We start from the raw sequence: 12626 nt of genomic DNA, 5'->3' as shown, positions 1-12626 counted from the left end.
TCCACCCCCCCCCCCCCCTAAAATAAATTAGTTTGGAAGTTAGAAATGTAAATATTGATCTTATAAATGTCTTTCAATTTAGGTATTTTGAAATAAATAAATAAACCTGTTTTGCATCAATTTTTAGTAGTTGTTTTATTCTTCATTTTGTTTTATATGTTATCTGTTTTCTAGGTCTGGTTTGAAAATTATTTAAATAACTGCGTTTTACTATAAATGATTAGAGGGTGGAATTGATTTATTTATCCATTGATGATGAAAAACTTTTTTCTAAATCCTTTGTTTTCAAACAAGTGTTCCGTTGAGAAATGAATGCAAATCGATAATTTATATTCATTACCAACCTGTTGTTGATTTGCATGGCCTCTTACTCTCGCTTCTGATTAAATGTTTCTTACAGGAAAAAAGGAAACGAAAAAAATTAAAGTTCACTCTAGAAATGTTAAAAAGAAAAGAGTCAAACACAAGCAGAAGGATTGTAGCAAGTTAGTTTGTATTCTAACAAAAATATCCAAGAAAACTATACAAAAATAAAAAACGACCCGGTTCCGTATTGACCTAACACTGTTAGATTACTTTCTCTCTTACACACACACACACACACACACACACACACACTTTCCCTCTTACACCCACACACTTGTAATTTCTATTCCAAGTGATCAAGTTGTTATGGTAATTAAGCTATAAGCAGAGCTATTTCAGTGATTTAGTTCAGTCCTTACCTTGTATTAATCGTCAAGTCAAATATCAAGAAAATAAATGTGCCGCACATACAAACAATATGAATTAATGCCTTCGTAGCCTGATTTCATACACACATTCTCTCTCTCTCTTTCTCATACACACACACACAAACACATACAGGGGAAATGTGAAGTATTTTTTTGTTTGTTTGTTTCTGAGTTAATAGTTCAGATGCTGCAAGTCGATTGTGGTCAGAGACTCCGAGAAAAAATAGAAAGTGTCCGCGGAAATGTCCACGGGGCTATCCAGAGACTCCGACAAGCTCGGCGAGGCTGTGTCCGAGAGCTGCAGGCAGGAATCCGAGGAGAAAGGCTGAAAGTCGTGCAAAGAAACATCCAGGGCTGAGGGGCTGTCGCCATTGTCCGGCCCAGATGCCGATCCGGGGCCCATTGTTGACATACAGCCCGGAACAGTGGGTGACGGGTTGGGAAAATGTTTCAGATTTTTGTCATAGCTTGCCGCCTCTCCATTATTGTGAAGCTGCTGCTGCTGCGGCTGCTGCTGTGTGTTGTTCTGAAAGGAGCAGGTATCTCTCTCCAGGAGGGGCCCACTCTGCTCGTACAGCAGGCCGCTCCCTTCCTCGTCCTCCTCGCTGTGGATGCCGTCGTCGGCTCCAGGGCCCTTCGCGTCTCCCCCTCCGTGGTTCTCCTTGGTCTGAGTCTGGCGCTTGTGCTTCATGCGCCGGTTCTGGAACCACACCTTGACCTGTCTCTCGGTCAGATCCAGCAGGGCCGCGATCTCCACCCGCCTCGGTCGACACAGATACTTGTTGAAGTGGAACTCCTTCTCCAGCTCCAGCAGCTGCGTGTTGGTGTATGCTGTCCTCAGCCTGCGGGAGCCCCCTCCTCCACCCGCTCCCTCCACGATCTCAGGCGAACCTGAAAAATAAACAGCAAGGGGATTCTTAAAAAAAAAGAAAGAAAAAAAAAAGAAAAAAAGAAGCAGGACACAACAATTGCATAACCCCGCTGCCAGTAAATATAACGTTCTTGAGTTTTACATAAAGCAAAATGGCCGCTGGAGCTGTTAACTTGCCCATTTTACCCAAACATAATGTCTGTATTGATATAAACTCCTCACTTGATTCTTTTAGGGAATAAAATAGGTGCCTTCATGTGCGTAAAGCTCTCTAAAACAGTGCGGTCCATCCTGGTGTGGGAGTCTAATGAATGTTCCAGCTGCCCTCCTCGGCAAAGGCACTCCATCACTCTTCATTACTGTCACACATCAAAACTCTGCCTCGCCGAGGGGAATAAATCATCTTACATCACCAAACTTTACCCAAACTTTCCCCCCCACGCTTCACACTCATATTCATCCACCAGAATAAAGCTATACTCAGGCATATGTTGTTGTTTTATTTATTTATTTTTTATCCGCATTTAATGTCTTCCATAGAAGGGGGCCCGGGTGGCTCCAAATGCAGCAACAGATAGGAAAGGCATTGTCGTTTTAGGATTCACCCACCTTTCGGAGAGAAGCACACGGGTCCGTTGGAGATGGCGGTGGCGGCGGTAGCGGCGGTGGTGGAGTTCGGCAGCTGGTGGTTCCTCTTGGAGGCTTTCTTCTCCCGCATCCACGGGTACTCCGGGGGTAAGGAGGCGGTAGGCAGCGGGCTGCAGCCATCAGGGCTGTGTCTGGGCCGACCGTGCCGCGGATGGCTGCCCGGGTTCAGGCTGGGGATGGTCTGTTCGAAGGGAGGAGGAATCAGTGTCGGGCGTGAAAGCGTCGAGCTCTTGATTGATGAACTTTGAAATGAATCAGCGACAGGGGGGAAAGATGTCAGGCACTCAGCAAGCGACGGCTGACTATTGATAAAACCGCTCTCTCGCTCGAATTCGTAATTCATCTCCGCTCCCTGAGAGCCGAGGAAAGTTTGCAGCGCCGTATTTTTATAAACGTTGCGGCTCAGTGAGGACGATGAAGAAGGAAAAAAAAAGAAATATATATTTAAAAGAAAAATCCCCTGATGTGTTTTTTTTTCTATTTCAGTGATTACGGCCGTATGGGGACCGAGCTACCATTAAACTATAGAATTCATGGAGACAAGGTTGAAATTGGACCGAATTGCCTGTCACATGATTACCTCTGCCCAATGACAATTTGGGGCTTAATCAAAAGAAGCCACTCTCTGCCTGATTGATCCAAAAGGAAAAAAAAAAAAAAAAAAAAAAAAAAGTCCTCGCTCAGCTGGGCCATGCACGACTGTTTTTATTTACATCTCTGTCCGCTCAGCTCGTCCTCGCCTCGCTCCTCCAGTCCAGTCCACTAAGCCACAAAATGTGTTTTTTAAGAAGCGCCTGACGCTCTCTATTACAGGGAAGGAGACCAGCTCAGGGTGCGCGGATTCGTGCACTCCTCTTTCTCGTATTGTTTAAGGATGTCAGTCGAGAACGCCCCCACCACTCACACACACGCATACATCACAAAGCACACACACACACACACACACACACACACACACACACACACACACACACACGCACACACACACACGCACACACACACAGACACACATTTCACCCTAGTAGCTCTTCATATTTAAGCTCTGGGGGTGAAAAATAAACTTCAAAACTTAAGAGTGTTGTAATTAGAACGTTGCTAACCATTAATTAAAGCTGTAAAACTAACCATATCTAAATCCATATGATTTGACAAAAATGACAAATATGGCCATTTATTATGAGAACATCTAAACTTTGTCAACTTTTTGTTCTTTCTTTCTTTCTTTTTTTTTGGCAAATGAGGAAATGTCCCAATTATTCCACGAAGCAAAGTTTCGTTGAATTGTAATTGAGTGAAGTGAGAATGTGGTTAATTTTAACTGGTTCAGGTGAGGGGCAAAGAATGCTCACTGATACAAGACGTTCACTTTTCTCAATCTGTCACCGTCGTTTGATACAAAGACAAACCTATAACCCAAATTTAGTTCAAATAGTCAACTTTTTCTTTTCTTTTGTTTTTCGGAGCAAAGCTTCGTTTATTAGACATCAGGTCGTGTTGCCTTCCAGTCTAAACAAGACGAAATACGAAAAGACCGCCCACTCCAAGACGTTTTGCTGGGCTCTGTTAACTTCGGATTATTTTCTTGGACAATGACCCGGTGGTGTTTAAAAAAGACGAAACTATGTTGTACACTTCTGTTAACACAGTCAACCCTTTACGCCGAGCACATTACCATTGCACAGAAAAATAAAATACATATCTGCCTTCCACTTCTAGATAGTCCTACACAATGACACTTAGAATCAAAACTATATTGGAAACATGGTTAAATGGCTAAAATAAAGAATGTGTCACCTTGTATCTAAACAACGTGGAAATGTGGTCGAGAAGTGAAAGGTTCTGGGTTATAAATGGTCAAACTCGTGGACAAATACATAACAGATGCCATGGTTTACCATCTAAACAGCATAAATATGCAGCTGAAAAGTCAGACGTGAAAAGACGCCTGTTACAGTTAAAATGGTTTTGATTACCTTTTTTTTTGAATAGACAAAGAAATCATCTGAAGAATAAGACAATGTTCTGAAAAGTGAAAGATGGACAGAAATGCTTAATTAAATGAGGTTGAAATGTGATGGGGAGGGGGGTTGATCAAATGGGCTAACCTAGCCTAAATTTCAAAAATATTTGTTTATAAAAAAAAAAATCTGGACGGAACCGATACCTTAAAAAATAACTTCGGTTTTCGGCGTATATCAGGGGCTAAACCAAAACAAGAATGGACAAACCTTAAATAGACCTTTAAAAGACGTTGATAGGAGTGTAGTATTTGGAGCCATGTGACAGTAGCATTAAGGCACATTTTTTGTTCATTCCACTAAAACGTCGAGCTCATAAATCCGAGATGAAACAGAATCTCTTTTGATGACTCAAAGCAGCCACGATTACTGCATTCCTTTAAAAGCAGCGTTGGAAATAGTTTTGTTTTCATGTCAGGAGCGCAAAGCCACAAGGCTGCATAAAGCAAAGATTTATTGGACGGACATTGCCACACTTGCTTGTGGGGGGGAGGAGGGAATGAGCTTCTCAATGTATTTCTATTATCCTTCCTACCTGAAATGGTCATGGAGCAAGCATAAACACTGTTACAATCGACCTTTTTACAACGAAATCTATTTGCCAGCGTTATTATGCTGATGGGAATGCTATTGAGCTGCTCTCTTCCCTTGCTCGTGTTCAGTTTCATATGGCTCTTCTAGAAGAATCTGTAAAAGCCACATTCAGGAAGTTGTTCCCTGTTTTTTATTATTATTATTATTCGTCCGGCAGTACGTGGGGTATTTTCGTTCACAAAATATATATCTGTATGTGGCTTATTGAGTGAGAAGAGGGGAAGTGGAGAAGGAGAAGAAGTGGAAGGCCTCTCTCTCAGTTTGTTGCTTATATACCAAACAAAGAGTCCTGGAAGCCTGTGCGCGATCAATCTTACTCGCCAAAAGGTCTGACAGCTCGGTGCCCTCACAACACATTTAAGGCTTCTAACTCTCCCCCGGATCAAATGCAGCCAGGAAGCGCCGAGAAACAGTGGTCACTCAGATTAGAACCGGTTTCTGCTCGCACTGGTAGTCTGTTTGTCGCTGGAGGGATTTTTTTTTTTTTTTAAAGAACAAGGGGAAAAAAAGGAATCTGGTCACACAAGATGCGACCATTTCCTCTCTAAGAGCCATCGGTGAGTGTGTGGTGAAGCTGGCTTCCCCACGTGGCTTTTATCTTTAATTTCTATTTTTGTTGTTGTTGTTGTTGCTTTGTTGTTATCGTTTTTCTTTTCTTTTTTTTTCTTTTCCTAAGACTTGCATGTCTGCGAATGGACCAGTAGCGAGTTGCTAAGAGAAGAGACTGATGACTATTTTGGAATTGCGCGCAGGCTTTGTGTGCACGGACAGGAGTGGGTGGCGGCATTTAGGGGAGCCCGTTGCGTCCCACACACTTATCTTTAGAGCAGGAGTGATTTAGGGCGCAGTTTCCTACGAATGCAAAGAGAAAACGCCGTGTGCGCTCAATTTTGAATTTAGACACAATTTATTTGTGCGCTACCTGCGTTTGGCACATGTGGGTCAAATCGCTGTCCTGCTGCGTAACGCGTGTGCATGTGTGTTTCTGTCTTGGATACAGAAATACTCATAGTATTGGCCCTTTTTTTCCCCCCTCAGTGACACACCATGCTTCAATTGTTCTAGGTTTCCCTGCTAACCATATGTCAGGGCTGGTAATGTTCGTGCCCTCTGATATCAATCATGCTAGGTTGAAAATTAGAGTTGTGGGGGTGGGAGAGGGACAGATGAAAAAATACATTAACGTGAGCAAATATTGTGAGAAATAAACAAAATCCGTCAGAGGTTTGTTGTGGATAAGTATCTTGGCACACAGATTTATTTCGATGGCCTTCTGCATTCAACACATTTGCTCCTGCGTTTTGTATTGTAATTAAAAAATATATAATAGAATTATTACAAGCAATTAAAAAAACAAGAATTATTTGTAATATTTTAGTTTGGCATTTAATTTTGAAGATAAAAATATTTGCAGCCATCTATGTCTAGCACTCGTGCTCCCTCCAGTCGTGGTGTGGCCGGTTTTTACGCATCAAAATCTGCACATTTTCAGGGTCTGATTGAACAAATAAGGTCCTTGATTATTGTACTTTAGAGTGCGTCCTCTGTGAGCGGCGTTTGACTGGCTTTACACATAGGCGGGATTATTTTTAAACGATTTCTCATTTGGCTTGTTGTCTCCGCAGAACCTTTCACGAAGACCTGGGTGACATTTTTATTATTATGGATGTGCCCACGCAGATGAGAGAGACGCGCCGGGAAAGAGAAGGGGGCCCACGCTCAGGGAGGAGAGAGTAAATAGATCAAATGTTTTTTTTTCTTTTTTCTTTTTTTTTTAATCTGCGAGTTGTTCTTGTTTTGTTTTGTTTTTTGTTTTGTTTTTTTAAATGAGATTTAATGCATAGCAGTTTTGACTCTAAATTATTTTTAAAATTTCTGGTAGGACTTTAATTTATGAAATTTACTTCTTGAATATAATATGTGTAGCTTTAAAAGAGCATTAATTTGATGCTGCTTTACCGATGATTCCATACCATCGCCGATAACCCACTTTTATTTTTAGATATATAAAACAGCGTTATGTGGTAATGTAAATGTGAAACTGCTTGCGAATTTTAAAATTAAAACGGGTGGATCTGTTTTTGTTTTTATTTTTTTTATTTTTTGTTGTTGTTTTTTTTTCACTTCAATGCCTTTATTTGTTTCTTCGAACTGGAGCAGCATGGAATGTTTGACATCGAGAGGAAGAAAAAAAATTGATGATGTGTTTTGTCTTTTATTCAATAAAGAAACTGCAAACGTGTGTCCTTCTTTCCACCCTTATTGCATGACTGATTGGTTTCTTTTTCATTCGCTGACAAAATAGAAACACCTCCTCGAATAATAATAATAATATTAATAATAATAACAATAATACTAAGAAAGAAACAAATTGGAAAACCTGCAATCTAAGTGACATGGCTGCATATATGGGCCGAACATGGCGCTAGTTTCTCCACCAACCTTCTCCCCTTGCAGACAGAGATGGAGGGGCGTCAAATAATACTATTGGAGTCTGAATAAATAACATTTTAAAAGACCAATGAAACAAAACAGAAGCAAAAGGGGAGTCTGTGCAAGTTCATGACCCTTTGTTTTAAATGTAATCTCCTCACATTCCCAGCTCCTGGCTCTTAAGGTTCTTTTTGTACACAAGTGCAACAGAATGCAAAAAAAAAAAAAAAAAAAACATCATTCTTCAATTGCGGATAAATAAAGACGGACAGTTTCACATTGAAAATGAATAACATGTGTTCATAATACCCTGTTTGAGATTTTAAAAAGACGTTTTTAAAAAAAGGAAAAGATTAAATAATCCTATGGATATGCTATGCCCTTCTTCCTTCCCTCCGTTCGGCTCTACAGACACTCTATGGTACATAAAGGTCTTGGTGAGACAATGAGACAAGCAAATAGAGGAAAATTCAAGCAAGTCGTGATTATTTGTCCTACGCTACTTCACACATGAAACTATAGAGAACACAAACAAACAAACAATAAAAGGCAGAAGGAGAAGGTGGGAGCCATGAGGAGGCGCAGAAACAAAGCGGGGGGGACGGGAGGGATATGTCTGGAGCTTGGATGAGACAATGGGGCGGAGTGATCCAGTCTCGCGCCGCATGCTACAGATGCGTCAGTTTGGGCGCTTCCTGGATTCTTCCCTGAGAGTAGTGCGGCGTTAGGTCCGTGTACGTCGGCGTCGCATCACACACGCCGTGATGCTGACCGCCGCTGTTGCCCATCGTAATCGCCCCGTTGTACTCCATGCTCGCGGACGGAGGAGGCGGGTGAGGGAGGTGGGTGAGACCGAAAACTGAGGCCCCGGAGCTGGGCACAGAGTCGATGTAGCCTCCGCCGACGTAGACGGGGCTGCCCTGCATGTGTGTGCCATAGTTGCCGTTGCCGTGCAGGGGGTGGTGCGCGTCATACTCGGGCGTGGCCGAGTCAGTCCCAGGGTACCTCTTCTGGGGGGGTGGGCAGCTGTTGAGGGAGTTGCTCAGAGGAGGGGGATATGACGTAGCCATACCGTACGCTGTTTGGTGATTCTTATTGTAAGGGGTTGCAGACTGGGACTCGTACGGTACACTGTTAACGAGAGAATGCATAGAGTTGAGGTATCCGCTCCCTCCACCGCCGCCCCCACCGGACGGTGGGCCTACTGGACTCCGGGGAGACTGTCCGCCCGGAGACGGCATCATCCCGACGCCCTTCTGATCCTTTTTGTACTTCATCCGTCGGTTTTGGAACCAGATTTTGATCTGTCTCTCCGTGAGGTTAAGCAGGTTGGCCATCTCCACCCTCCTGGGCCTGCACAGGTACCGGTTGAAGTGGAACTCCTTCTCCAGCTCCACGAGCTGCGCGCTGGTGTAAGCTGTCCGGGCCCTCTTTGATGCCGCTGACCCCGGAGGACTCTTGTCTCCTGGGCAACTCTCCACTGTCAGGGAGAAGGAGAAGGGGGGCGTCAATCAGTGATCCATTATAGGCACACAGAGAGAAACACAGACGCAAGACACAGGAGAGTGAGAGTGGGAGCAGAAACTGGGTGACAACACATACACTGATAGTGAAACCCTGCAATCAGGAGGGGGGCGGTGGTGGTGGTGATAGAGCTCTTTACTAGATAAATATGTCCATTAAAGTACAGTTTTTCATCTCCTAAGATCTGCAGCCAATGTGGAGCAAACATCTTAACATTTTGATAAATCCACCCCCAACGCAGGGGTTATCATCAGGGGACCATAAGACAATTAACAATCAATGTGCCTACATGTGCAATCACTAACCAGAAATGCAATAGCAGAAAACTGGGTCACTATCTGATATGTAACCCTGGTTTCTTACACAAAAACATTTTGACCCTTATGCTGCCCCGAAAGTCACACCGCATAACACGCGCATAATGCAAGCACAAGCATTTATAGATTCTTCAGGGTGTATAAAACTGCTCATCTTGCCCTCGCTGATAAGCTTTAAGAGGCAAGCACTTGCCTGCAGAATCCTAAGGTCATATCCACTTGCAGTGGCAGCCGACCAACACTTAATAAATTTCACTACCTGTCTCCTAAACCTGAGGTAGGAGGAATGCAACATGACATAACCTGAGGCGTAATGATATTGCACAGATGAAAGAGAAGTCTGCACACATGAGAAGAAGAAATTGGCTGTTAGCTTAGGCTCAGCCAATATGTGCATGCAGGCCCTGTTAGGATCTGGCTTAGTTTGGATGGGTTCTAAATGGTCGGGCGCTCCGAAAAAAATATATGAGATCCATATGGTTTGAATACAATATAAAAACAAATACAAAACAATTCAGACATCATATCTCAGCTGGTTCTAAAATAGATGTGATGCAAATCAGTACAAACTGAGCAGCACATGATCCATGCAGATCCCAGAGTTTTTCCTCTGTCCAAGTCATATAAGCAGTAAACGTGAGGTCACTATCCAAACTAAAAACAATTAATTATGGATCCCATATTTCAGCTCATTTGCTACCCGTATGAACCAATATGTAAATGTTGGCTGTGGAATGGAAGACAAAATTCTGATTAGTTATAAATATTTATGAATTAATTTCTAATATGTTACGTTTAATAATGATAATCATTTGTTCATCTGTACAAAGAATAGCACTATAAAACAAAATGGAAGCAGGGCCGGCATTAGGAGGAAGTTGGCCCCTGGGCTAGAGATGGTTTTGGTGCCCTGACCACACAGATTCCTTTGATGCAAAGTACAATAAAATGATTCAAGGTACTTGTTAACTTCAAGGTTCTTAGTTTCTCTGGAACTATTTAATGATTTGTTTTGGATTCTTTCTAAAATGTTTCATATAGACACAGTATTCTTTCCCGTAATTCCTTCCCTCATCTGCACATAAATATTTACCCCAAATGTTATAGTAACAGTCAGTGCCTAGTATGTGGCGGAGTAAAATGCAGTTACCAAAACAAAAAGGGGGGCTTGGAATATGCCTTTAAGGCTTGGTGTAGTTGAGCCTCAGGTGTTTGTGGTTGACGGTTAAGGTGTGTGCTCTTGTCATACCTGGAAATGGGCACTTTGGAATTCTAATAAGAATATAAAACAAACCCTGAGAACAACCCTGAAGTTACTTCTTAGACTGGAACACTTAGTTATTTATTATCCAACATGTTATGTTTTTTTTTTTTTTTTTCAAAAAATCATAGCAAAGTTGCTTAGCTATTTTTAGCATTTTTTACAGTAACTCATATAGATCATGTAGCACTGTCCAACATCTAGATTGTGAGACTCTTCCTTTTATTTTCTGTGCATACAAATACATCACTGTTTTTGCTTGTGTTGCTAATACTAATAAGCATTGACTTGCTAAAAATAATCCCAATGAATATTAAATGTACATCTGGAACATGCACAACTCTGGTCAACTTTACCAGAATCAACTTTTGAGACCAATCAAAAAGTCCCATGAAGTTTGTGCTTGGGCTATGACGTCATCGTTTTCAACAGATATTCAAGAAATTTAATTGTTACTTAAATATTAGTTCATCCAATTTCTCTAGTACTGTAAAATACAATATTTACAAAATATACATTGGTTTAAAAAAATATGGAGCCCAAATGTCTAATACCCAAACATTAGACGTTGGAATAGAGGGCGTAATATGTGCTTAATAGATGTTCGCCTCGTCTTGTTACTTTTCAAACTCACTTTGAAGCCACAATTACTTTTGGATTTTTAGGTGCTTTTAAAGACCATTTTACGCAAAATTTGTACAACTGAAAATATAATTTTGCTCAGTGAAAAGAAAACATTTGCAAGCGTTTGAGACTTCAGATCGTATCTTCATTGTTCTTGTAGAAAATGTGCATTAATGCCATATCCAGACATGTCGAACTGACTGTGAAACCATAACGCTTGAATTTCAACCATTTTGTATAGATTGTCACACAAGGTGTTCACTTGAATGCTTAGTTTGGCTCACTACCATTTCTGAATGCCACTCAGATCATTGTAGTTTTGATGCTTTTACCTACAATATGCTGAAAGGACAACTTTTTTGATGTGCAATTTTCAAACTCACACTGGAACCACATAGGATTTTGAGTTTCAACTGTTTCTGAAGACCATTGCTAACTTATTACTTACACCAGAATTTTCAGGTTGCCTCAATGCATATTGTATTGTCAACATAATGTGACAACACATCCGTACATCCATAAACAACTAACTCCTTAGTGTTGTGTGCAAAATGTTTAAACTCAAACTGAAAGCACATAAGTGCATAGCCCATCTTTTACAAAATCAGTGGAAATTTGTCTTTAGATTTATGTAAAATTCTTCTAAAATGTATTAGAAAAAAATATATGAAAGTACGATGTTGGTTTGCACTTTATTAACTGGCATGAACGTCTAATTAATTTCTTCCACGGCTCATAATTTGTTAAATTCAAAAAGAAAAATGACTTTTTTAGTTTTTAGGATTTAAATCAGCCAAAGAGAGATTTAAGCAAAGAGGCTTGGGATGCATAAACAGGTTATATGAACATAAGGAGTTGCCTGATGTGAATCACTGTGTTCTGTTTGCTCAGTAATGTCAATAATGCATCAAATGTGTTTGAAATGTAGTAGATTACCAGTTTTCTATAGGCAAATAAGCTGAGATATGACTTTGTTTTTAACTAAACCTGAGAGACCACATCCTTAGTCTGAACAGATCTCATCAAGATCATCGCTCTGTGCATGGAAAAGCTTCATTAATTAAGTCTAAAAATAAAACCTATAACTATAATCGTTTCATTTTGTGTAAAAAAAATAAAATAAAATAAAATAAATAACTGCAAACATGTTTAACATACCAGCCACAATATGTACAGCAGGTCATGGGAAGAGGAGCATCTTTAACGTTTTTAGGTTGGCTCTGAGTAAATACCCCACCCCTCCTCTGGCCTGCCCCTTTACCCCCCAAACACTGACCCACTGAGTTTCCCCTCTAATCAAAACAGCAGGACAAACTGAAACAACTGTTGTGTGTGTTTGTTTGCTGTCTCTCCGGGAACATTATGTGATCAGTGGAGATGTGTGTTTACAGTAGGGACAGGTCAGCTGGAGGGCATGGGGACAAACAAAAGGAGGGATCTGCTGCTTTCCCCTCCGCCATCCGCCGCCTGCATTTATGCTGAATGATGTTGGGATATTAACGACATCAATAAAAAAAAAAAAAAAAAAAAAAAAAAAAGGGGCAACCATTGGGTTGGGAGTGTTCTCCAATTTGTTGTTTAATAAAAAAAAATGGCAAAAAA

At 41.2% G+C, this 12626-nt stretch overlaps 2 protein-coding genes across 3 annotated transcripts in view; both read right to left on the bottom strand.

The window, feature by feature from the left end:
* The window catches only part of hoxa3a (homeobox A3a), a 25736-nt gene that overhangs the window by 8206 nt on the left and 4904 nt on the right, over window positions 1-12626 (bottom strand). Inside the window, exon 2 of one of the 2 annotated variants that reach the window (XR_001424542.1) lies at window positions 7902-8778. Coding sequence is in view for 1 of the 2 variants with exons in the window: in XM_015028999.1 (XP_014884485.1) it covers window positions 7967-8778 (812 nt within the window). In the remaining variant the exon portion in view is untranslated. Of the gene's footprint in view, window positions 1-6977; window positions 8779-12626 lie in introns of those variants that run through there. The other variant, XM_015028999.1, reaches the window with a different exon arrangement.
* Window positions 472-5487, bottom strand: LOC106945366 (homeobox protein Hox-A2a). The gene is made up of 2 exons (XM_015029000.1): window positions 2215-5487; window positions 472-1625 (listed from the first exon to the last, which is right to left on the bottom strand). Exons 1-2 carry the CDS (start codon window positions 2594-2596, stop codon window positions 907-909), a joined length of 1101 nt encoding a protein of 366 aa, XP_014884486.1. The 5' UTR covers window positions 2597-5487; the 3' UTR covers window positions 472-906.

The sequence above is a fragment of the Poecilia latipinna genome, unplaced genomic scaffold (genome assembly GCF_001443285.1).
Source record: "Poecilia latipinna isolate Pla-1442-1.1 unplaced genomic scaffold, P_latipinna-1.0 Scaffold141, whole genome shotgun sequence".
Taxonomy (NCBI): Eukaryota; Metazoa; Chordata; class Actinopteri; order Cyprinodontiformes; family Poeciliidae; genus Poecilia; species Poecilia latipinna.
Note: the sequence above shows the minus strand (reverse complement) of the source record. Positions and strands in the feature narration are given on the sequence as shown.